Source organism: Equus quagga, chromosome 8, assembly GCF_021613505.1.
Source record: "Equus quagga isolate Etosha38 chromosome 8, UCLA_HA_Equagga_1.0, whole genome shotgun sequence".
In the NCBI taxonomy this organism is placed as follows: domain Eukaryota; kingdom Metazoa; phylum Chordata; class Mammalia; order Perissodactyla; family Equidae; genus Equus; species Equus quagga.
The window spans coordinates 124788767-124816141 of record NC_060274.1 but is presented as its reverse complement, the minus strand read 5'-3'; the positions used below and the strand labels follow the sequence as shown (position 1 = coordinate 124816141).

The 27375-nt window shown below is 42.8% G+C and overlaps 1 protein-coding gene across 1 annotated transcript in view; it reads right to left on the bottom strand.

The window, feature by feature from the left end:
- The window catches only part of CNTNAP2 (contactin associated protein 2), a 1871002-nt gene that overhangs the window by 144623 nt on the left and 1699004 nt on the right, over positions 1-27375 (bottom strand). Inside the window, exons 19-20 of the mRNA XM_046668987.1 lie at positions 10391-10627; positions 2636-2769 (exon numbers count right to left, since the gene is read on the bottom strand). Of these exons, the coding sequence (XP_046524943.1) occupies positions 2636-2769; positions 10391-10627 (371 nt within the window). The remainder of the gene's footprint in view (positions 1-2635; positions 2770-10390; positions 10628-27375) is intronic.

Here is a 27375-nt window from a genome sequence, read left to right as displayed (position 1 = left end):
CCAGATCATGATGTCTTTCCTAACTAAATTCGAGTGGGGCTCGTTGTCTGGCTTTCTGCAAACGTTCAGAAATCTCAGGGCAATTGCATGGCTTGTGTGACAGAAGGGGGGGGGCGGGGGCAGGGCTTCCCAATAACCTAAGGACGATTCCTATGACAGAACTCCTTCAGTGTCTTTTAGGGTGCTTCCCTTCTGTCTTTTCCCTTACCTCAAAGCACCGAACAGCCAATGTTTTTATACCCATCATGTTTTCTTTTTCTGGAAGTGTGTTCCTGTTCTCTTGGAGGATTCTCCCCAATTCCCCACTCTAATCATGAATTTGATTAGGGGCTATTAGTCATTGTTCCCCTCTCCTCCCGAAAGGGTGAGTACAGGACCCAAGCCAGGCCAATCAGAGACCTTCCTTAGGGGTTTAAAAGGAGAACCAAAAAGCAAGGACCTTGCTTCTGGTAGTAAAACCAGGAAGATGTGAGCCCGGCCCTCCAGCGTCTGTATTTCATGATATATGCAAGATGGAGCCCGCAGTGAGAGGTATTAATCCAGTCCTCAGAGAGTGGTGGTCAAGTGGAGATGATGGAGGGAGTGAGGGAGGAGGGAAGGAAGCAGAGAGAGAAGAATGCTCAGAGGCATTCTAGTCTTCATTTTAACCCTCCAGGTCCCCTGGATTCTCTTCCAAAATGTTGGTTTTCCCTTTCTTAAATTCCATCAGTTACCCCAGGAATTTTCCCTACAAATGAGTTCCGAATTGGTTTTCTGTCATTTGCGACCGAGCAATAGAACCAGACTCTCCTCGAAACCCTCTCTCACTCCCCTGGATTCTCTGCTGTTCTCTGGCTCCTCCACTATCTGGATTTCTCTGGCTTTCTGTGCCTCAAAAGCCCCAAGTTCTTAAAATAGTCCACACCCCCCCCTTCCTCGGGGCAGCCTCTAATTCACTGGCAGATAGCAGCTCTGATCAAGCTGATATTTGTTCTTCAAGAGATGCTGGTTAGTTCTAAAGAATTCCCAGTTGGCAGAACGTGCCAGAAGAGAGACCTTCTTAACTACCCTTACTCCAGACTCTCATTTCAAGAAATACACCCAGACACAGAGTTATTTAGCCTATCATCTCTACTCTCCCCTCCCACTCATCCCACCCTCATCTTCGCCTGTGGTTCCACAACCCATAGGGCTCAGTCCTAACAAACAAGGCGTTTTTTGGAGACAGTGAGGGTTAACCCTGCAAGACACTATGGCTGGAGTGGCCTCCTCTATGATGCTGTCTTTTAAGCTCATTGTTGAGCTTTTTTAAACTTTTAATATTTTGCAGTGGTGAAACGGCAGGATAAGTCACTTACTTTAAAAGAGGTGACAGATGGCCTGGTTTAAAACAAGAGAATATCTCTAATCAAAAGCTAATAAACACAATGTTGATCAAATGATATAAACCATCCTAATCCTGTAATGGTATAAACCATACTAATCCTGGACTCGCTGGCTTTTCTAAAGAAACCTTGAGTTATGGTTAATGATGGGCTTGGTTTACTCAATAAGTAATTTGCAGCGCCTAATATGTGCCGGGCACTGCACTAGGCTTAGGGACTCTGCGCGTCCCTAGGAGATAAACTTACGTACACCACGTTTGATTGACGGCACAATAAGCTCTAACTGCACACCGTCATTTTCCTCGGAAAGACCTCGCCTTAAAATACCCTCTAGCATTTACTGTTAAAGACCAAGTGCAAACTCCATATCAAGTTATGAATTTGACATCCACCAATGCTCAAAAAGAGACAGGGCTTCTGTCTTTTCTTTGCAACCTGAACTTCGCACATCAACCGGCCGAATCTGAATGAGGTCTGAGAGGCTGCTGAACTGCTGCCAGAAGATACTCCACTGACAAAACAGCATCCCCCTGCTGTTCTTTCTCCTGACAGGGATCTATTTGGAACTGCTTCCCGAGAATGCAGTGACAGTTCCCATCCTTGATCTTTTGGCTTAGTTCCCAGGGAGACCTCCTCATGTTATGTTTTATTCATGGTGGCTCCCAGGGCTGGTTTCTTCCTCATAAAAATCGGTGGTGGGGGTAGGGACAATCAATGAACCTGAAATAAAATTTGAGTGTCATAATAAAACCATCCTTTTGGATGCTGAAAACCTACAAGGGAGTCTGAGATTCTGGGAAGGTCTGTGTTTTAAGGATTGTTAAGGCAAGACATCCAGAGAGACAAAAAATATGGTTACTCATATTGTGTTGGAGTAGTGGAAGAAATAGGTCAGATAAACCAAAATAACCTTTGCTGGGAAACACAGTAAGCTTCGAGCATCTGAGAACATGGAGAAAAAAGATGGCGCAGTAGATAAAACAGTAGACTGATGGATGCGTGGCCTAAAAGGAGAGCTGCAGGGAACACAAAGTAAACATTTATTCTCCCTGCTCCCTAAGAAATTTTGTCACCATCAGTTTCATCACTGTCTTTCCTGTAAGAACTATACGTCTTTCTATTTCACTAGTTAGAAGTTTGTAGGAGAAAGCATCTCTTTCACCTGTCCCACATGCCAAAACCAAACCAAACCAACCCAATGGCCAAGTATTATAGAGGATAGAGATTATAATACTATGTCTTAGACAATTGACTTGTACTCATATGTATACCTTGAGAATTATGGTCTTCTCATGACGGGTGATGTTAACACTGTGGGGTTGTCCATTGGCCATGTTCCTGTGGTCTACATCAATATTGTAGGGCTCTCTGGTGCCACCCAGGTTGTACCGAATCTGTAAGTTTCCTATATAAGGAAAAGGAAAGAAACTCAGTAATTTCTTTGCTCTAGGTTTCATTTTAATGTCACTTCCCCTCCCCCATTAAACTCTGCGCCCTCCTTTGATGCCCGTTAATACCATTGCTGTTCTAAATTCTGATTCACTGGCTCAGAGGCACACTAATCCAGAAGGGTTAACAGCACCAGGCACATGCATATTTACAGTCTACCAACAACGAGCCATCAGTGACCATCAGCTCAAAGCTGAAGCAGCAAATTTCATAAATGATCCAAGTTAAGATTGTGCCTGCGAAGGAAGAATGAGGACATATACAATATAGGACTGTGGAGACGCCTGCAGGCCCCACAAAATACTGTGGGAGATAAAAAATAAATGTGGGATGCAGGAATGGTCGTATGCCATCAGCAAAGGGTGCCATTCGGCATATAAAAGAATCATGAGCACACAATATTAAAAATAAACATAATTTACAAAAGAAAAATACATGGGATTTTGGATGGCTTCAGTGAGACCACGAAAACAAAGCAATGAATTTTATTCTAGGTTACAGCCTGCATCAACCCGAAAGCAAGTCAAAGGAAAAGATGGGCTCCCAGCTCCCGGGTCCTCGCTGCCTCTCAGTCATAGTTCTGTTTGCCTCAACAAATTATTCTTGTTTTTTCCTCTCTTGTTTCTTGCCAACAATGACAAACAACATTCAAAAAGACTAATATAGCATTCCAGATCCTGCTTCCAATTAATCTGCACAGCAAACATAATTTGTATTTCTAATTTATGATTTTTAAAGACATCAATTTTTTATCTCATTTTTTACTCAACTTGGACTCTTCAGGTTAACAGCTTTTGACGTCTCAGAGCTTAAAAACAGAGCTGGCGATGTAGCAGGAGTTTGACCAACTGTAAATCACCTCATAGATTCTTTGCTGCCTCTTTCATTTTCCTTCCAGAGGAACGAAAACGATATTCTGATTTTTAAGTCGTGAAATAAAAGATGATAATTAAAACTTAGAAAGCAAACAGAGAGGAAAAAATGAGAGAAAGTCACTGGAAACCCCACCATCCAGAGATGTATTTGACAGGATCTCCTTCCAGATAGTTCTCATGCCCTTATATATACAGAAACAAATGCAAGAGTTTCTAAATGCTGCCCTTCCTTATTTAGGTATTCCAGCATTATATACGCCATTTAAAACATTGCATTATGTTCCTGGAATTGAAAGAAACATTCATTAGGACCATCAAGAATTAATTGCATCTCCTACTTCGGCTTTTTGAACGAATGTGATGCGGCTTCGCTATGGCTGAGTTTCACCCTGGGATTTTATTCCAGGCTCCTTTGCTTACGGCATTTCAACCAAGCATGGTTGATTTTCACTGCGTAAATGTGTCTAATTCACCCACTCTTCTCCATTCCCGTGGCCACAGGGCCTCCACTGGCACGTGGAATCCCCTGGTGTGAATCCCCCAAGAGCCGACTCTCCAGGATGATGCAGCGCCGTGCAGAGCTCCCCGCCCGTCCTGGTGCTTTGTGCTGGCCGCCCGGCATCAGTGCCCCGACAACCACCACCTGCGCCTCCCCTGCAGCGGCTTTGGCCTGGATCACCTGGCCTGAATTGGGCTCTCCTTTAAAAGGGACCACTCTCGACTTCATTTCACTTTCAGGTGAGTCTCGTCTCTCTCTGCTCTTCCCATTACTAATCGCATTAGAGGAGATGTCTTATTGGCATCTCAAACACAACATATGCAAAACCAAACTCTTGATCTTTCCCCCAAAAAAGTGTTCTGTCGCAATTTTCCACATTTCAGTTAATGGCCACTTCACGCTTCCAGTTATTCCTGCCGACAGCCCTGACTCCGCTCTCCCTCCTGTGTTAACACATATGCTCTGTCAGCAAATCTTCTCAGCTCTGTCATCAAAACACATCCTGAATCGTGCTGCTTTTCATCACCTCCATTTCTACCCCCTGGACCAAGCCACCGTCCGTCATCCTTCGCCTGGATTCTCGTACAAGCCTCCGTCCTAACCTCTTTGCTTCTGCCCTTCCCTCTCCTTCCTCCACCCCAGCCCGGCCTCTGGCCCTCACATGCTCAGTCCCCTCTCCACCTGGCAGTCAGAATGGGCCTCTGCTCAAATTGTCCAATGGCTTCCTATCTCACTCAGCAAAAATCAAAGTCTTCACAGTGGCTCACCAGCCCTATGTGTTCTTCCTCTATCATCTCTGACACGATCTCTTATTACTCTCCTCCTTGCTCACATCTCACGAGTCCACACTGGCCTCCTTTCTATTTCCCCGGAAGTCAGCACATTTCTGCCTCAGGGCCTTTGCACTTTCTGGTTCTTCTGTCTAGGACGCTCATTCCCTGACCATCTGAATGGCTGACCCCTCCCCTTCTTTAGGTTTTTGCTCAAGTACAGTCTTCTTAGTGATTATTTCTGTAACTTCCTCATTAAAACCAGAATTTACCCACTCCTTTCCCTGGGCTAGGCCCTCCTTTTTCTGCTTTATTTTCCTGATGATAGTTCTTACCATACAACACTCTACATATTGTATTTAATTTGCTTATTGTCTGTCTTCTGTCACTCAAATGTAAGCTCCATGAGAGCTTTTGTTTATATGCTTTATGACTGGAATAATGCCTGATACTTAGTAGGTGTTGAATAAATATTTGTTGAATGAACGAATGATGGTATCCCTGCTTTTGTGCTTTTTTCTTCCCCATATTTTCTCTGCAGAGAAATCTTTTCAAAACGCATAATTCATTATGTCACTAGTTCACTTAAACTCTTCAAAGCCTTGCAATTGCTCCTAAGACACATACATTCTTAACACGGCTTATCATGTGCTCTGTGAGCTGAGTTCTGCCTGTTACTTTATTTTCAAATCATGCCTTTTATCCTCTCACTTTTTACATTCAAGTTACCTTGGACTTCTCTTATGCCTAGAAAATACAATGCTCCTCCCTACCTCAGGACCTTTGAATATGCTGCTCCCGTTTCCTGAGCTGTATCTCTCCCTACTCCTCAGTGTTTTACCCTATTTTTCTCCTTTATCCTAATAGCATTAAAATTAACCTACTGTTTGGGAGTAAAGGAAATGACTAGATAGTTGTTTGAATTACATGGAGAAAAAGCAGGTTGATCGCCTTCAGTTTTTATTCTCCACTTTATTTCTGGTGTTCTGACTTTGTATAATTGCAGCCAAGTTTCTTAAATAGATAGCCGTATTCATTCATCATTTGCGTATTCATTTCTTTAGAACACATTTATTTAGTGCCACACAAAGCACTGTTGAAGCCAATTTTTCCAGGTCTGAAAGTGGGCTGTCTGGCTGGCTGTAAGCGTGGAGTCCACCTCTAATACACCATCCCCGAGCCCCAGTGTGAGCCAGGTTGTTCCTGGATCTGGGGAAAGAGAGAAGCAAGAGAGGGCTCTGCATTTGAGGGCTAGAGGTCAGAGGAACTGGTAATTATGCAAAACACTGGACATTTTCCTTTCTACTGTCTCTGTCATCGGTCCCTTTATGTTCCCCAGCTCATTAAAATCAGTATTCAGTTGTTTTCATTATATTTTCTCTTTTCTGGCTTTCTTGGACTTTGTGAATATGATTTAAAATTTCTATAACTGCTTCACTTAATGGCAACAGAAATGATTTGCTCTGAGAAAAAAAGATAAGTCGGAACTTTAAATTTATGTATAGTGAATATCCATAAACAGTAATGGTGATATTCTTGAATAATAAAATTTAAAGGATGTATTTATTCCTTCCAAATAATAGCACAAGAGCACCGCTAAATGATGGTAGGGAGAATATTAATATTTGTCCATTAAAATAAAATATTATTAAAATGGAGAGATACTTCACGTCTTGCGTCTCCTGTTCATCTCCCGAGTGAATTAAAGCAGTTATAAGGGACAGCTCTTTTATTGGCTGCAGCAAATAATGTGTTTAACAGATTTATTCTCTCCTGGTCATCATCGTTATCATCAGCAAACACGGAGCACCTATTGCTGCCGGGAGTTTGCCATCTCGCTGGGAAGACGGGGCATATTTGTAACAGAGACAGATAACAATACACTGCACTAAGTGCCAAACAAATGACACTGAAAATCAGTGTAACAGGAGTTTAAGAAGTCACAGAAAGGAGGCGAGACTCGACCTGGGTCTAGAATGAAAGGCGGGTAGGAGGCCAGAGAGGAAGATGGAGGTTTCCGGGTAGGGGACACAGCGGGCAGGAACGCGGATGCGCAGGGAGCATTTGCGGAATAAGGAGTTCCTCGAAAATGAAGAGTAGGGCTACGTGGCGCTGAATACGTGGCCAAATGTAGATTAAATCAGTGGACTCTGGATAAGAAGAACCACTTACACCTATACGTTGTCTCTGTGTGTGTATATATATTTATATACATGTATATATGGTGTACTGCTTTACACTTAGTAACTCATTTGATTTTCACAAAACCCCTAAGAGGGAGACATTATTTTACAGATGAGGAAACTGAGGCACGGAACGGCTAACTGATTGCCCCAGATCACACAACCCGCAAATACAGAAGCAGAATTCAAACCCGGACATTCTGGTTCTACCCTCTGAGCTCTTGCCCATGAGGCTGGTGGGTCTGGATCGGAACGTTGCAGGATTCGGGATTTCTCCTGCTGTTACTGGGGAGGGGGCACTACTGATTGTCTGACAAGGGATATTGTGTATAAATGAAGACCTACCCTGGCAGTGGCACTAAGGTTAAGGTGGAGTGACTGGAGGCAGAGAGATGGGTTGCGACAGAGCTTCCCAGCAGCCGTGCCAAGGCGCCCTGCTGTCTCAGGAAGGGGGAACGGGGTGCCAGGGGCACGGATCCCCTCAGACCCCAGCAGAGGCAGCTGAGGCCTCCCGAACACAACCTCATCCATTTACCCAGGTGCATGCAAATATAATAATTTCCTATGTGTGCCGTGACATGAGCAATGTCAGGAAGCACTGAATGAGAAGACATTTGCCAGGACAGTAGAGCGGGGAAAGAAAGCAAGGGTTGCCCTTGAAGGACAGGATGAGAATAGAATCCACAGGACTGGTTTGCCTGGATGGCCCACAAGAGGGGGAAGAAGGGAGCACTTATGAATGGCACCAGGCTTGTGAATTCAGGTGTCTGAGAGGGGGCAGCATTGTCAGAACAAGGGGACGGGGCTGGTTGTGGGGAACTGAGGACAACCCCGCTTCCAACATGTTAGTGAGAAAGATGCCTTGGCATTTAGTTAAGAACTTTTGATGGTTTCTTTTTTCCCCTGATATTTTAGCATAGTCCTTATTGATTTTTTCCTGAATTAATTCTTCAAATTTTTCTAACTTTAAATCTCAATTCATAAAAAGTGCAATATTTCAAGTGTGAAAAAGCCAAATTCTCATCAGCAGTTTGAGGATGGTCTTGCAATAATTAGACAGAAACCGACTGGCCATGCTTTCCAAATGCACTCAGAGTGTTTTAGAGATCTCTGCGGTACGGAGAGCGGTCGAGAACTCTGAGCCTGGAATCAGACATCTGGGTTTAGAAACCCTGGTTTTGCCATCGCCACCTGAAGTGCAAGTCACTTAACTTTTTAACCTCTCTGCACTCCAGTTTTGTCATCTTTAGAAAGGGGCTAAGGATGGTATCTATGTCACAGAGTTGCGTGTTCATAGGAATTAACGCATGTGAAACACATGCACAGCTTCAGGCATCATTCAATGGTAGCCGTTCATACGGAATTGATTAATTGAAACCCTTGCACACAACACACGCCCAGAAACACAAGCATGAGTGCTTGCAGGGGTGGGTGTAGTCTGCGGGCATGTGAGTTACTGAATACAGATGGGGACTAAATTTTTGTGTGGCAATGACTTGAGGAGTAGACAATACCGCATCTATTGGGTCATGTTCATTAAACTCTTGACAAGCTCAGCATGAGACCATCCTCTCTCACACTGAGAGGCTGGGACATGTGGGTGGAGAACATCAATGGATTAAAAATCTATTTAACCTGATCCGGGAGAAATAAACTTAACTCGTGAACTACTGGAAAGCAGGGGTTATGTTCTTTTTTCTTTTGCTTCCTCACTGACTGCTTTTACTTATTATCTTTTCTGATAGAACAGTGACACCCGCTCATTGTGAGAATTTGACTGTGTAGAAGTGTATTACTTAGGAGAAGCAAATCAACAATCCAGAGACATTTTGTGCTCACATTACTTTTTCTTTTCTATCCATACCTTTTACAGAGATAAGCTGACATTGGACAGGCAAGGCTGTATCTTGATTTTTTTTTTTGTGGTTTTACATTAGATTACATAAAGCTTTTTCTCCATACTCTTTTCTCCATTACTCTTCATAAATATTATTCTTAATGGACACATACTATTCCATAAAATGTTGACTCCCTCTTTTACTAACCATTTTACTGAAGTTGAACTTCTAGGCTCTTCCTACTTCTTATTTTCATAAATAACACTATGATGAACATCTTCGTGGTGAACTTTTGTCTGATTTTTGGCTTATTTCTTTAGGAATAATTTCTGAAAGGGAAAATCCTAGGGAAGATTTTCCCCCCATCTTTCTAACCAGCAGTGTGTTGCCCAGAGAAGAAGTTTAAGCATTTACTATTTTTCAAAACTCAACCTGACTTGGGCTAATGGTAATAATTTTTGGCTCTCGTAGAAGAAAATCTTGATCTTTAAGATGCTACATCACTGGAATAATCACGGAAGAGCAAGAAGATAGGGCAATGAGAGAGGCGGCTTCCACATTTTTAGCCTATACAACCTCTCTGGGAAATGAATGAGAGAGATTTGCTCCTTGATATACCTAAAATGTTTTTAATTGTAAAAAAGCGGTCTTCTTAAAACCTTAAGTGTCTTAGAACTCAAGTTTTCAGAGAAGAAATAGACCCCTCCATGCTTGGCACGTGTACAGACCTCAGAACAGCTTAGACTTCTCTCTAAGGTCCCCAGCCCATCTGTACACTGTCACCAGGATGCCTCCTTTGTGGCACCGTCTGAGCCTCTCTGGCTCAATGCATATTTGGAGATCAAAATGGTCCCAGATGTCACAAGTCTAAATACACCCCTGCTTTAAGCAACGCTTATGCCGGCGATATAGCTTATGAATGTAAAATTCTGAGAGGGTTTAGGAATGAAAACATCTCTGATTTTCTGTTTCTATTGAAAGTTCCTATGTTCTCTATGAACCTAGGGATATATTACCATAAATCAGGATAATTTATTGATTTATTTATATTAAATTAATTTTACTACTTCAAAGCTCATCTCTGTTTAGTACAGTAGTGAATGTATTTATTTGATAGGAACAAAAAATCATTATCATGCATATGAAACCATCTCATATTCATGTAATATGTTTCTTGTGGAGAAGTTGACATGCCTTTGCGACATGTCTGCTATAACACATTGCCATAAAGCACTCAACTGACAAGTTGCTTTCCTGGCTCTCACATAGAGAAAGGAGGTTCAAAGATATCAGATGACTTGCTCAATGTCCTGTGGGGAATAAAAGACAAGCCCAAAACAATCCAGACTCTTCCTAGAACATTCTGTCCACCCAGCAGTAAATGGCAGAAGGCTAGGTATCCTTGTCCTTACCGGTGGGTTTGACGAGAACTGCCAAGAAGTCGGTGGTGAGAGAACTGACATAGAGGAGAATGCAAGGCGCCTTGGTGGTACTGAAGCTGAAACGGATCTCCTCGTGGGCCAGGTCTTGGGGGGAGTTCTGCTGATCAGGGGAGTTCTCCAATCTGCTGCCCGATTCTTTGGCACTGATCCCGGATGCCTGGAAGTTATACCGTAGCCACATGCCCTCTTCGAAATATGCACCAACATCTGTTGAAAAGAAAAGGAAAGAGAAAATTGAAAAATGAAGAGACATCTGACGCTGATACCACCAACAATTGAAACTTGGGCAGACTGTTCGGGTGATAGTGGCCTCTAAGGCAGTTCACGGAAGGTACACTCTTCTCAAGGAAGGCGATCAGGCCCAGTAAACTTCTCTGGAGATGAACATTACTTCATCAATATGAATACTCTATCAAAAAAATTTAAAAGAACATGTAACAGTATAGTGATCTATGCACTTAAAATATAATAGTAAAATTAAGAAACATAAATTGGACCAGAAAAAAACTTCATGTTTAGTACTTAGACCAAATAATTAATTAAGGCTGAAAAGATACACTGAAAACTAAGGCAGTGTTATAATATAAGCAACCAATGCAAGGAGCTCGTGGGCATCCTCTTTGAGATTATTTTTGCTTTGGACACTCACCCAGGAAAGCCCACTGACAAAACCCTGGCTAAGTCCTGGGAGGCTGTGGGGACAGTGTTTAAAATCATGAGATGTGAACTTAGAGAGAAGTGAGTTCAAATTCGGTGCTGCCATTAATTAGCGATGTGGCCTGAGGGGAAGTTGCTTAACCAGCTTCTCTAGGTCTCAGTGTTTTATATGTGAAAGGGAGATAATAATAGTCAGAATTACAAAAGATAATTAGAAGTAATTAGCACATAATAAATAATACCTATTATTGTTATCACTATTGTTAAGAAATGAGAAGAAAGGTCACTAACCCTTCATCAGTCTTTTCCTGAAGCCTAATCAGTGCTAATTGGTTTGTAATCATTTCCTGGCAGACAAGCTCCCGCTGTGGTTTTCCCGTTGTTTGCTCCCAGTGTCCTAAAACCAACCCTGCCTCGCCGTGGAAGGCTGAGGCCCCCTGTGAAGCTTTGTTCGGTTGGTTCCAGGATTGGTGACTGCTTCATCACCCTCTGCGTGTGCCCGTCTGAAAGCATTTCTCAAACTTCTTTGCCCATGGAACCCATTCTTCTCACGAGACTTGACATCCCACTGAATTAACGCTACGCCGACTATATTTTGGGAAACACTGCTCTCCATTGTCATTAAAGGAGAGGACGAATTTTAAAAGGATTCTTTCCTCTGGGAGTTTGGAGGTTGGTTCTGGTTAAAGAAGTCCGGCACGAGCAGCCCAGTGTCGTGATTCAGGGTCTGGAGTCAGAGACGTCGGGGTGAGTCTCGGCCTTGCCGTTAACCAGCCGTGTTAGCGTGGTCGTGGCCTGAAACTCTCCAAGCCTCAGTTTCCCTCTCTGAAAAATGAGGCCTTGTAGGTTGTTGTGAGGATTAAATAACTCACATAAAACACTTAGCTTAGTCCCTGGAATATATGATAAGTGTTCAGTAAGGATTATATTACAAACACAGATTACCATTTCCTTTTGAGGGCCACAGCTGCCACCTCCTACCACCTCCGTCACACCATCACACACACAGTACTGTGGGAAGTCACCCTGACACCAGTACAGAGCCCGCCATAGTCTGCTTCTCACTGAGCGCTGGTGGAGAGGTCAGGGAACTCCGGGCTCTCACGTGCGGGCAGTTCTATTCTCCTCCCGGCCCTCCCAGCCCAAGGACTTGTGCTAATGTGTGTGTGTGTGTGTGTGTGTATGGGGAGGTGTTGTCCAAAGGATGGCGGGTACTATTGGCATTTAGTGGGCAGGGGTAGGACTGCTGAGTGTCCTGCAACGTGTGGGACCGGCTTGCACAATGAAGTATTGTCCTGCTCAAAATGTCAAGAGTATCCTCATTGGGAAACATGTCAGATGCATAAAACGAGTCCCTGCCCTTGAAGGGCCTTCTGTCCAGCAGCTGGTGTGGGAGGAGACGCATCAGCAGTTTGAGTCCAAGATGGTGGGAGTCATGGTGGTTTGTGCTGCAGGCTGTGTGATCAGAACCCCCAGCTCACTCCCTGGAGATCCTGAGTCAGCTTTTCTACTCTTTGAACGAACGCCTATTGCCACCAGTTCTGTGCCAGGCACTATGCTGGTTTCAATCCTTGCTCTCAAGAAGCTCCTGATCAAGAGGAGGATTTAGAACAGCCATTGTTAGAAGGCAGTGTGGTAAGTACAAGATCAGGTATATGCGGAGAGGAACCTGGAATAGCAGGGGCACCAGCCCTGTCTCCAGGGCCCCAGGTATGCTTCCTGGGGAGAAAGACATGGAAGCCGTGTCCCAAGGAGCCAGAGGTGGGTGGCTCTGTACAGGTGGAGAAGAAGAGCAGCCTTCTAGCTGAGGGAGCAGCATAAGAAAGCACTTGGAGGGGAGAGTCTGCAATCTGAGGCATCGCGCCCCCTCGGTGAAATTCATCCGCTCCTTTTACAATATCAGTCGTTCATGCAAGACTCACTTGGCTCCCACTACATTTCAGGCTGGGTCTTGGGAAAACAGTGAAAGAGACAGAGATAATCCTGGGCCTCAGCAGTAGAGAACCTAGTGGGACAGTCCTAGGATGGGCTGCTGTGAAGGTGTCTAACAGATGGTGGAGGTGAGTGGGGAACAGCAACAGGGCAGGCCACCTGGGGCCAACACACCAGGGGTTCACTCTGCCAACAGAGAGGTTCTACCAGGTTTGGGTCCTGCAGGAGAGAAGAGGTAGACCGGGGGCCTGGAGCTGGGGAGGAAGGCTAGAGATCAAAGCCGGAGGGTTCCAACAAGCCAGAGGGGAGCAAACAGGGCTGAAGAGATAAGCGATCAGGCACCTGAAACTCAAGATTGAGGAGCGAAGGACGTAGGGAGGGCTCTGGGCAGCAGAGGCTGAGGAAGCAGGTAAAGCCATGGAGGCCACAGGACCTGGGCTTCCTTGTGCCAGGTTCTCTCGAGTTACCCACTCCCAGAGAGTGGGCGGAACTCGGTCCCTGACCACAGTTCTCAGGACACTTGCCTGGGAGCCTATTAAAATGCTCGTCCCCAGGTCCAGCCCCAGAATTTAGTTGGAGGGTCTGACTCAGAAGGTCTTTAGAATCCCAGAATATAACAGGCTCCCCAGGTGATGCTTCTGCACACACAAATTTGAGATCCTCGGAGCTGAAGCTGAGGCAGGACGGCATCCCTGGTGGGGCAGGTAGCTGAATGGTCCTGCTGGGGGCAGACGTTACTCGTTTCTCAGCTAAGCTGGTGACGATCATTCAAGGCAGATCATGAATGGAAATTCGGAAAGCTAAGGATTTTAGATAAACAAACCAAAAGTATGCCACAGAGAATACTTTTGGTGTATTTTAGACTTATCGTTAAAAAGCTTATGGCTATTATGCCAGTTTTGGAGAAAGGGATATACCGTGCTTAAAAGTGTTATTCTGAAACCACGGTCATAAACCAAGCGTCGAACCAGGGCCTGGGGGCTCTGTGAACCATTTAAGGTTCGAAGCGGCAGATTTACAGCTGTCATTTCATTGTTACAGACCATTTTAAGGAAATGCCAAATCGGGGCACTACAATATCATTTACGAAAGTAATCTGTCATCCCTTCTGAATGAATACCTAAAATAACACTAATTTAACAAGGCCCAAATAACATCTTTCTCCTCATTAAATAACCAAAAGGCATTGATTTTGAATGCTTGGTTTATGGTTTTTATACGAATACGAGATAGCTTAAGTTTTATGACATTCATTTTTTGGATAGAAAAACGATAAATTTTGGGTCTAGTTATTCTAAGATGCATTATGAAAGAGATTTCTTGAATTATATCATGTTTCTCAAAATTTTGAAATATATTAGGCCATCTGCTGACTTAGAGTCATAAAGGTGACAGGAACCTTGAAGCAGACAAGGAGTCTTGTCTTAACCATTTCTTGGTCCTCAAAGGGGATCATATGTAAATTACCTCTGATCAAGGAAAAGAAGTTTGTAAATGTTTGGAATAAAATCCACAAACCATCCATCCCAGAATAATCTCATAAAGATATTCTTCTGTTTGTCTAACCAAATCCCTGATGTGTGTAGTAGAAAAAGAAACAGCTGGCACTCACCCCGTTATTAAATTGCTCCTCCAATTTCAATAATTCTATTCCTTTCGCCTTTTCACTTAGGATATATTCTGAAACCTATATTTTAAAAATCAACATGATTCTTTTTGTTCTCTAACTTCCCCATGAGGATCCAGAATCGAAAGTCCACAACTCACAAATGAGCTCTTTTCCAAAAGTTTATTTTAAAGTCAGTAGCTTGCAACTTGGAAAGATTTCCCCATAGAAACAATGCTTTAAATGATGGGTAGTTTGCCAGGAGAGTCCACAAATGCTGAATCACTCTGGATGGGTAATAAAAGATAATTGAAGAGTGCCATTGTGTATTAGTAATTAAAACAGAAACAACAACAACCACAAAAAAATATTAAGGTTTACTTTGAATGTGAGAACTCCAGGGAACTCTGTTCCCACAAGGATTTCACCTAAATTATCCAGCGTCATGCTGGTGAATGTTAAACAACCAGCTCTCTGGGGGGAGAGGAGGCCCTGATTTGTAATGTGTGCCTATTCCCATGGTGTCAATATTCCCATCTTGGCTGACTTCAAGCTGCCAGCACAACATCACTAAATACTGAGGTGAGAAGAGATGTTCACATTTGGTCTCCCAGCTTGTGGGAACTGCCTCCAGCACGTGATCCTCCTCCACTCACTCACTCACTGACGCCAGTCATTCAAGCAAACGGCCTTTATTGAGCCCTATTGTGGCCAGCGTCTTAGTTGGCTCAGGCTGCTGTCACAAATTACCATCACTGGGGGGCTTAAACAACGGAAATGTATTTCTCACAGTTCAGGAGGCTGTAAGTCCAAGGTCAAGGCGACAGCCAGTGCAGTTCCTGGTGAAGGTCCTCTTCCTGGCGTGCAGACGTCCATCTTCTAATCCCATCATGGGGGCCCCACACCCATGATCTCATCTAAACCTAATGACCTCCAAAGGCCCCACCCCCAAAACCATCCCACTAGGGGTAAGGGCGTCAACATATGGATTTTGGGGGACACAAACATTCAGTCCATAATAGCAGGCTTCCCACCTTTTACCTTCTGCTGTGAACAAACACTTTGCTTACTCCTTCCTGCCTTCCGAAGCTCTCTTTTACCTCGTCCCAGCTATCCCAGATTCTGAAAGCTCCATTCAGCTTCTGTAAAGTCCAGGAGGAAATGCTGGGGAGCAGACACCACGGCAGAGGAGGCACAGCCGGAGCCCCAGCCTCGGGTAATTACACTCTTTCCTGGCTGGATCCCACTGCCCAGAATGATCACTCTCATTAACTGCTTTTTAATTAATCATCCAGTAAAAAGGTTAAGTGAATTTTATGGAGCTCTGCTCCTAGAGACCTTGGTCTCGCCCGTCTGCGCGCATCCTGATTCTGCACTGGGCCTGGCTCCTTCCTTCCCGGCTCCTGCAAGGCCCAGCTCTGTTTAAACTTGTTTCCTTTTGTATTTCCAAGGCCCTGCTGTCCTGAAATATGACCAGTTTCTAACCTGGTCCTATATTGGCAAAATCCCTTTTATTCCCCAAGTGCACCACTCCGAATTTTCCTCCCGAAAGTTTTGTTCAGTTTGTTTGATGTTTTCTTCAATTTTCTATAATCATTCTGGACTAACAACATTGGACCCAGGATGGGTTAACGTTTATGTCTGCTTGTTCTCCTTCCCAGGTGAACACACATCTATTGCAACCACTTTCCCACCATCCTCTCTAAAGGCCAGGTTACTCCCAGGTCAGTTTCTATGTAATAAGCTTTAAGTGCCTGAATCTGTACAAAAGAGAAAGAATACTAAAGAAAAATCTCGAGTTTAGCCTGAATGGCATGTGCTGCCCACGAGACCCAAGTGTGAAGTTTATTACTTTAAACATCAATAAGCTATATGGTCCGTGAGTTGACCATGTAGGAGCCGCGGGCCTTCTCACTTGAAGCTGAAGAGCCAACAGCACTGAGCAACTTTAGTGGAGTCTTAAACAGGAAGATGGTTGGCATCTAGAATTTCCAGAGTCGTACTCCTAAAACTGTGCTAAGAAGCGTTACTGGCATACATGGCGGTTAGCAGGTTACAATGCTTTAGGGAGAGCAAGGGAGGTGAGGACCCCACCGCAGCAAACTCCATCTGAGGCCTACAGGCAGGGATGAACTTGGCACCTGTGGAAGGCAGGGATCAACAGGTGTGTGCCGGCTTTAGTCCCGGCTCTGCCACCAACTAGCTGTATGGCTCTGGCCAGGCAAGTCATTTAATTGCTGCAGGCTTTATATCATTCCCATCCTAAAGAAACCCTCTCTTGAAGCTTCATCTTCCTCTGGCTAGCACCCAGTATTTTTCACACATTTTTTAAAATATTTATTTAAGTGCCTTCTATGAGCCATGAAGCTATCAGAGATTTAACAGGGAGTAAACAATATTTAAGTTAATCACTGAAGGAGAATGAGATTTAATGGGGACTAGGGGTAGGGAAAGCATCCTAAGAAGAGAAAAGAGCACGTGCAAAGGCCCTGAGGAAGGATGGAATATTGAAGACCAATGCAAAAAAGGTCAAGATGGCTGGAATTCAGGGGAGAGTGGCAGGAAGTGAGGCTAGAGAGAAAGGGAGCAGCATTTTGATTATCGTATAGAAAGTAATGGGTAGATGAAGGGTTTTAAGCAGAGATGACAGAATCTGATTTGCAGTTTTAAAAGACCATTCTGGCTGAAGGTTGATGTGAACTGATTGGAGGGAAGGGAGAGAGGATAGGTAGACCACGGAGGAGGCTGTTGTAACGAGACAGAGTAAACAGGATGACGCTTTGGACCCCTCATCATTGCCTACAAATCCAGTGGAGTACTACTTAGAATAAAGAGCCATTTAACGGGTGAAGTGGACAGAACTTGAGAAGAGCTAAGAAGCTGGGAGGTGAAGAAGAGGTGTTAAGGAGGACTCCTGTATTTCTGGATGGATGGTGGTGACACCCCTGATAATGGAAACACAGAGGTGGTCCTTGTTGAGGGGGATATGGAAGGTATCGTGAGTTCAACTTTGAAGAGGTAAAGTTTGAGGTGCCTTTGAGTCTGAGAAGCAGAAATATCAGATAGGCATTTCAATATACAGAGGAGAGGTCTGGGCTGGAAATATACATCTTAGAACCATTATTCTAGATGGTATTGAACACCATAAGCATGTATGGATTGCCTAAGAGAGGTGTCTAAAGAGAGAAGAAAGGGAGCCTTGAGAAAGTCAACATTTTAAAGATGGGGAAGGGGAATGAGCTTGCAAAGGAGAGACAGAGATGCCGGAATCAGAGCTACGAGGAGGAACACCTAGAGCGTGTGGTATTAGTGGAGCCGAGGCAAGAGGACTTGTCAGGAGGGAGGAACTGGTCAACAGGTTAGAATGCTGTCAAGAGATCCAGGTAGATTTTCCTTCAGAGGGGAAATTCTAGAAGCCCATGAGTCTCTGTATTTTTACTTCTCAGTGGCTTTATCTGGCTTCCATTCATGAAGTTAAGTTGTTCTCACTGAGATCATCATGCATTTCCTAATCACCAAACTCAAAGGACAATCTCTGTCCTTATTTGACTGACTGGACATTTTGAGCCTTCTGAAATTCTCTGATTTTCCTTAACATGATAATATCAAAACAGAGGCCGAGGGAGGGCTCCTTGAGAAATCACTAAGAATTCTTGGCATTCGCTAATTACTTCATCCAGAACACCTGTGTATGTTTACCAGATGTAAGCTATGTATATATTGAAACGCTGGTTATAATAAACTCAGAGTGGCCATCAGCCCTCTCTGCATCTATCCTGATGCGTACGTTGGATTGCGATGCTGACAGCTCCTCTTCCTCCTCGGTGTATTCTGAAAATGTTGCACTGAGACCTTTCCATCAGCCCTCTTCTTATTCTAAATCCTTTGGGAGAGCCCTATCTCCATCACCCCAACCTGCACCCTCCTATAGGGAAACTCCACCTAGCACAACCTTAGGAAACTCAGACTCAGCACACAACATTGAAGTCATTCATCTTCCATTCTCTGCATACTCTGTACATGGTCCAGCCAGATTGCGTTACATGCTTATCACACTTCTACTTCCTTCCCACCCATCTCTTACCCACCCTCCCATTCTATTCTTTCTTCACTCCTCCCGGCCAGTAAGTGCCATCTCCTTCCCTAAGTGCCTCCTGTTGTGTAAAGAGCTCCTCAAGGGCCCCCACAGCTCTTTGTTACAACTTTAGTCCAACAAGTGTTACCTTGTTTGCTTTTAATTTAGTAAACATTCCTCTGAATCCTACTACATGCTAGGCCCATGCTGATAACAAAAGCAAACATAACGAAGGTTTTTCCCTAGAGGAGTTCACAGTTGGTTGGGAGAGAGAGTAAACACATCATTAGACTACAGTGTGAGATCCAGAATAATCAACTGTGTAGAAAGAAACAACAAGAGGAGAGAAAGATGGGCTCTCTCTGTGGGTGGGCGTGCGGATGTCTGGATTACCTTACTAAAAAGATGACTCTGAGTTGGGTACCGACAAAGGAATACCATTTGCAAGATGGACAAGGTGGGAAAGGCCACTCCAAGCGCGGCCTATAGCGTGAACAAAGGGAGAGTGAAGCGGCATGGTGTTCAGGAACTTATGTCAGAGTTTCTCAACCTCGGCTGCGCTTTTAAAAAAAGATACGTCTGAGGCGAACTCTCAGAAATTCTGATTTAATTGGTCTGGGGAAGGGCCTACCTGTTGGCATATTTCAACATTTCCTCAGATTACTCTACCTTGCAGCCAGGGCTGAGCAATGCGGCTCTAGGTAGTTGGGTATGACTTGATGTTAAATGATGGTGATATCAAAATGATGGAGATGCTGCTTGAAAAGAAGGCAGGATTGAGGCCATGAATGGTCTTGAATCACTTATTTTTAAAATTTTTAGAAGAACAATATACTTCGAAATAATTTCAAATTTACAGAAAAGTTGTAAGATTAGTACAGAACTCCCATATCCTCCACATCCAGATTCCCTCACTTTTAACATTTCACCACATTTCTCTCTGTGTGTGTATTATATCAATATAAAATAAGACTAATTTCTGAACCATTTGAGAGCAAACTCAAGTCAGGAAACCAACATTAATACAACACTATTGTCCCATTTCTGGAAAAAATACATATACAGATACAAATATTTGTACACACACAAACAGTTTTGGAAAACCATTTTGAGGCTGTGTATATACGTGTGCATACATATATATCCATGTAGAAAGCTTTTTGCAATAAGCAGGCAACATAGTGGGCCCACCACCAACTCTTTCCCATTGGGAAGTGGGGGACAAGGAAGCTGAAAGTTGAATGCCTTATTTATGCTTCTGGCTCCTTACTAAAATGTGAGCTTTGGAGGGTAAGAACTTTGTCTTGTAGCCTTAGTCAGACCCTGGCCTCCAGCAGAAATGCAATAAATATTTGTTGAATTGAGCTGAACTGAATTTGACTTTTTTTATAGCAACAGTACATTCTTCAACTGGTCAGTCCACAGTGACCTTTCTTAGTTGACATTTTTCAGTTTCATTCCCTTTGTAAAGTGGTCTTCTTGAGAGAAATGCTGTTCCATCAACTTAGACATCATCATTAATTACAATAGCAGTTTATTAATGAAAGTGTTATAAGATACATTTAGACTAATATATCCAAAAGAATTAAATGACTCATAGCTTAATGGTTGTTCTTAATTTCTACTGCTTTTTCTCCTTTAGTAAACTTAGTAAACTAGAACCTACTTAGACAGATTGGTTAATTGCTTGAACAGCTTTAACAGGTAAACTTGTCCCCAATCAAATGTCTTTCTCTCATTTTACCTCTGTTCTAATAACTTCTAAGTTTGCTATGAAGCTATTGACTTTAGGAATTGTTTGTTTAATTATTCATTTGTAAAATTATTTGATTACATAATTTGCGCCTTTTCTAGATACTAGGCTGCTTCTATCCATTCTGTTGATAAGTAGCAAGTTACTTCTTTGCTCCATACTTAACCCTAAACAATCCATAGTTTCCTGCTTTGCTCAGCTGATTTGAGGGAGCCAAATAGAATTCTTGGTTGTAAGGGTCCTTGAGAACAAACGGTGTTTTTAATTCACTGCTGTAGCCGCAGAATCTATTGAAAGGAGGCACTCACAGAAAGTATTGGCTCAGGGAGTACCCTTTTGAATTGGAGCCAGATACGAATTCACACGCTATAGAGAAACGAACTTCTGTTGAGTTCCTGCCATGCGTCAGTCACAATAGGTAATTTTCGTGTTTTATTCAAGTACTCAACAGGAACATTTTTGATATGGATATTATGATTCCTATTTTAAAGATAAGGTAACTTAGGTTTAGGGGAGTAATGTGCCCAAGGTCACTCTGCTCATCTGAGAGGGAGGGTCAGATACAGATCTTCCGGAACTGAAGGCCCTGCTCCTCCTTCTCTCTTGGCCATGCTTATGCAAATCTCTTAGCTGTTTTCATTGAAATCCACAGAGTGATTTGCTTACCAGTTTCTTTGAGGATCTTAAAATGGAACTAGTTACCAGGTAGTCATCGATTGCTTATTACCCACAAGCATAAGAACACAATTGACTCCTTAAGGTGATAAAATTCTATTTTTGATACAAGCCAAGCCCTTAATAGAAAAGAACAACCAGAAAATCCACCAATGTCCTATTACTTATGATGAACTTTGGTTAATATTAAAATGATGTCTATTTTGATTAAAAAGGGCCACATCTGTAACTTGTGGTTGACTTGGAATTTGAGACATTGACGTGTATTTCCTGAAATCCACAGCCATTTCCTTTTGCTGATTTTTATAATAAAAGCAGGGCATGTCTTTTAAAATGTTATTTTCTTTGACCAAGGAAGGTAAATGGAAAGATAGACGATAACTTTGCTTATCATTCCTCCTATCTCAGCCATTTTGTCTACCTGGCTGCTTTATTTGGTATGTTAATTAAGCCTTGAGATTTGTTGAAATGTTTTAACCCAGCCCCAAATCAACACAAACCACCCTTGAAGTTTCTGCCATCTTTAGAGAACATGCCACACTATATAGGTAACCTTAATGTGGGTGGGCTATCACAGCTGGAGTTTCATTCATCAAACGGGAAGTGGACTCGTGTGGGCAACTTTGATGGTTGCATAAACACAGAGTGATTTAAAGAAACTCACCTAGGGCTGCTCTCTTGAATGGGGCATGAATGTATGAAGTATTAGAAGCTAATGGCATTCTACTTCATGCAACTCAAGAGCTTGGTTATGTCCCAGTAAAGTTATGGGAGGCTTCACAGGGTTTCTGAACATTGAGTAGTTGGTCACACTATGCCTCTTGAAAAAAAACGATGCTATCTGAAAACTGTTTATGATGCCATACAGAGTCCAGGAAATGGACAAGCCAAAGGTCACTGGGCTCCTCCCCAGGCCAGGCACTGTTTTCATGCTGAGTCTGCATATCCCAGCACCGGGCAGCTTTTCTGGGTTGGCAATGACCCTCCTGGCTTTGCTTTGCACTAGTTATCACTTGTTTCTGTGAGAACTAGACTTAACCATTCATTCTTCTCTGCAATAAATTCAAAATAATAGTAATCACAAAGGCTTTCTAACACTAAACTACAATCCGTACTTTACATACACATCCACTGAGGACCAGGGATTCCTTGAGGCCAACACTGTGTTTTTATTTGATTTTGTACCTCCAGAGTCCAGTACAACTCCTGGCACATATTAAGTATTTAATGCACACTTGTAGAATTAATGAATGAATTAATCGTATTGTGGACCAGTTTGGCCATCTTCTTATTTTTTTCATTTATAGTCCCCACCACCTCCTCAAAAGAAAATCTAGACATGTTGGCAATATATTTCTATCACCATCTATAATTTTTCAAGGGTAGTTTCTCCAAAGAAGATAAAATATGGGGTAAAAGGCAAAAAATTCACCTCAAAGTGTTAAGAAATAATTGGCTATCAGGACATTTTGGAAAAAACAAATTCAGGATTATGAATTATCCAGAGTTCTGAAAATGAGGTTGTCATTAAAAAGTTATTATACTTTGTTCTTTGGTGGAAGAAGGAGTAAGGAGAAAGGAAGTAAAAATGAGAAGAGGAGAAAGGAAAGAGAAGGAAAAGAGTGAATTTAGGCCACTCCTTTATTGTATTAATACGCATGGCCTTGAACGATGGAACCCTGAACCCCCACCGTGGTGAGAACCCTCCTGAAAAATCTTCTTGTATATGTTTGTAATTTGTCTCAACGTCATGGGGCACGTGGCAGATCCTCTTTTCCTTCTATGTCAATGAAAACAATATTTTCAAATGAGGAGACAGCTTCAATTATAAAACTGACAACTAGAATTTTACTTTAATATTTTTTCCCATCTATGGGAAGCTTACCGCCCTTTGGACATTCTTCAAGCATGCCCCTCTTTTTGTACCACATCTGTGGGAGAGGAATAGATTTATTCATTGTTTTATAGAATAAATTTATTCTTACACAAATAAATTAAAAATACTCATGAAAGGTTTTCTCTGTGGCTCTATAGCTCTCTCTCTCTCCATATATATAAAGTCAATCTCAAAGTGGTTTTCCTGAAAATGAACGTGTGTGTACTTTTGGAAAGTATGTATGTAAATATGTGTGCATATTTTCCCCCCATAAAATATGGATGAGTGTATCCACACACACACATTTTCTGGAACACCTCAAAATGGTTTTCTGGAAAGCATTTGTTGCTTAGTGACATGCCGAGCCCTAGTTTGCCTAAGAGTTTGCTCACCGACCTGTCCTTTGACACAAAGGAAGCTGTCAAAGCAACTCCCAGAGGCAGGAGAGGGGTCAACGCAGGGAAGGACAGCACTTCACGTGAAGTGCTGTGACGGCTCCGAGTTAAGGATTCTCCAAAAGGCTCTTTGCTATTTTCAGCACCCAGGCCAACGGTTCAAAGAAACCCAGTCTAAAGGCACAGGTTCCTGGTATTGTAAGGTTTTGATCTCATGTCTAATGAAGACGACCCTGGCTCGGGAACTGAGATTGTCCCTGTTCCCAACTTATTCATTTGCCTCTTCTGCTTGTAGCATTCTCCTCCAGAAATATAGCTCCAAAGCCACATACATTTATTTTTTCAACTATAATATTTCCCTGACTATTGCCGTTTCTTTTGTTCCATAGTTAGATGAAGGTTTAAAATAATCACTTCTCTCTAATTTCTCATTGTTTCCATAGTCCAAAGGGTAAAGAAATGTCTGCAAATATATCCCTGTTCTAATGGTGCCTTTGTTTAGAAATAATGGGAACCACGGATGGTGATTTAAAATGCATGCTGCCCTCCCAATCCTGATTTCATTCTAATTGGAGCTGACCCCCTGGAGGAGGATAGGGAGCCTAGCTTCATACAGAGTCAGCTTTAGCCTAACTGGTTTGTCTCCTGAGAATAAGGGAAACCAACTTGTGAGTCTTCCCATGTCTATGAAAAAAAAAGAAACTTTTGAAGACAAACTGGCTCAGTGAATTCAGTCATAAAGTTTAAAAAGAAGAAAGTTTTTGTGCTTGGCCATTTGGAAGGAATGGGACAAAATGATGTCAAAATTAAATTTTAAATTTCAGGACTGATGAGCGTTATGAGATCACGGTTGTGAGGTCAAAAGGTGGAAAGGCTTACGGTCAGACATAAACAGCAAGATAGAGCAAACCCTCAGAAACAAAACAGTGACATTGCAATACTCGGTGTTGGAAGACTTGTAGCCATCTCCCCTGCCTCCCGCCTTCTTCGCAAAGATCCACGTGCCTCTCTCTTTCGTCGTGACCTTTAGGGAAGGCACGTGGCAACCACAGTTCTGCTCATCAAAAATACTCTTTCCAAATGACATTTTGCCTTTTAATTAGTTTTTTACTTATATTTGAATATAAAAATGACATTCTGAGAGTTTATTTCCAATCAAATGACAGAACTATACTGTAAAGAAAACTCAGGAGTAGTTAAGAAGGTGACGGCTTTCTGCACCTCCCCTCTGTCGATGCTCACACTGAGTCACGTCACCTGAATCCAGGGGGCCTCCCCATCTTTTCTAAAGCTTGGCGTCAATTAAAATAGTACCTACCACTTATGGAGAGATAGGAACTGTGTAACTGAGCCTCACAGCACCTTGAGGTACATGCTATCATGCAGATTTTACAGATGAGGGAATGGAGACTCAGAGAAAGTAAATAACTCGCTTACGGTCACACATCTAACAAGTTCTTACTACTAACTATTATGTTGTGTTGTCTTTCAATGCTTTCTCCTCATACCTTACCTGGAAGAAAGATCTAAATAAGCAATTTAGCGTTTTTCTTTAAAAAACAATTGCTCTGGAGAATGGACCATGCAAGGTGTGTTTTGAAGGTTTGGCAGACAGAGGGCTGTGGTTCCTATGTAAGAGGAGCCTTTGAAATGCACAGCATTGGCCTTGTCCAACAGAAACATAGTGTGAGCCACATTTGTAATTTTAAAGTTCTCTTGTAGCCACATTTAAAAAGTTAGAAAAAACTAGTGGGTTAATTTAAATGATATATTATATTTAATTTAGCTTACCCAAAATATTATTGTTTCAAAATGTAATCTATGTAAAAATTATTCATGAGACATTTCACGTCTATTTTTTCATCCAAAGTCTTCGAAATCCACTGAGTGTTTTATGCTTATAGTTCATCTCAATTTGAACTGGCCCCATTTCAAGCGCTCAAGAGGCACACATAGCTAGTGGCCACCATACTGGGCAGCACAGCTGTAGAGTGAAAAAAGGAAAAAATAAGAGCATTGCCAACGTCAGCTGTTTTCACCAGCCTCTGGAGAGGTGCTTCCTGTATTAGAATTACCCCAGAAGCCTTTTAATCACACAGATGCCTACACTTTATCCCAAACCATTAAATTAGAATTTCTGGGAATGACCTTTGGACACGCTTAAACGAAAAAGAACTTGCAAGCTCTCATTTCTAGTCCAAGCCTCGTAGAATGAAAAAAAAAAAAGTGAACTTGTTTGAAATATGCCTTCTACATATCTCTTTCAGGAATCTGGGGAGATGATACATGGAAGATTCTGGCATTTAGGATCCTTGCCATTTCTTGCCATCGGACATTTGAGTAGTAGCTTGGAAAGTTGTTTCTTGCTTTGAGTTTTTCTGGGTTTATTTAAGTGAAGCAATGGAAATAGGAGATACTTTGGCCAGAGTGATCATTTTATATTGTATGTCATATCATGTCACTCATCTGTTCAGAATCCCCTCAGTCTCTCTCTGAGCAAAAGCCACGCCCTTACCATGACCCTCCACACCCTCCATAATCTGGGCCTCTTCCTTTCATTTCCTTCATTATTTCCTTCACTTCCTTTCCTTCTCTTTTTCCCATTGTTGTTCACTCCACTCCACCTTCAGTGGCCTCCTTGTGTTCTCCGAGCACCCACATCGGACTGATTTCTAGATGGCGATCAGGTATCAATATTTCTAAAAAGTTATGTCTGCCCGGGGGAGAAACACATCTCCAGGGTAGCGTGTGAAATGCACGGCCTTAGGCTGTCCTCCTAAATGCTTGCTCTCAACTGAGCTTCTGCTAAGCACTAAGCAGCAGTGAATTCAAGGTCACATTTTCTAACTATTGAACGTATTCTAAGTATTGAAGGCAAATACTCTATGGAGCTTTAACCATCTGCTAAGACAAGGGGAGGGTTGGAATGTTCTCATGAAAGTTCAGGTGCCTAACAAGGACAATCGGAAAAGACGACCACTGCATGTTGTAGAGGTGTGCCCAGGGAGCATCCACAGGTGAGAACAAAATGTCCTCAGATAACTAACGGTGTGCTACCGCTTGGGAAGGACATTTACAGTCACAGTCCTCATGGCTGGAGAGCAAGGATGCAGGCATTTTATTAGCACAGAAGATTTTAAGGGGGCTGCAGTAGATACAGACTTTCCTCAACCAAATCTCAACCACGCACCTGGAGAAGGAGTCACGTTAAAGCTTATAAGACAATTAGTGATGTACATTGGGCATCTGATGATTTAAAAACCTTTATAAAATACTTTCACAGAGTTTTTACTTCTTGGGTAATTTCCCATTGTGAAACCTATGACCTTAAACACAAATTGCCCTGAGCTGCCCATCCCTAAAAGAGGTTTCAAAAGAAACAGAACAGAGGCGGTAATTTGCTACCCCAGAGGCGGCAGCTTTGAGTAGCAGACAATAGCCTCGGTTGCTGCTGGCTTGGATCAACCCCTTCACAACCCAATCATCATCGACCTTATTGGCCAACTCGATCCTGTTCCCTGAATACGGAAGTCGAGAGTCTCATGTTACAGTTTCTGTCAGGTCGAGATTTGTGCAGGAAAAGGATACCTGGGTTCAGACTCTTGTGGCTCCAGCTGGAAAAAACCTTTGGTCTTCCCGGGGCTTCAGGGAAAACTCAAGTGATGCCCACACAAGAGGAACTTGAGGAACTGATCTCTCCTGTGCAGGATGGAGAGGAACCTTTGAGACATGACTGATAAGGATCCTAGTTTTAAAGGAGGTTTTCAGGTAAGATGTTTAGCTCCTTTGCTAAGCTCCTCCTCTTTCCATTAGATTCGGTTTCAAGTGGCGGCTGGCTTTAACAAGGGGACGATAATCCACTGATGGACTTTGAGGAGCTGTCAGAGGGCCCAAGCCCATCGGGATTGTTGAAATGCTTTCTTTTAATTTAGTTTTTCATTTTGTATGTGTGTGTTATTGCTCTGATCAGAAAAAGAAATCTTTGT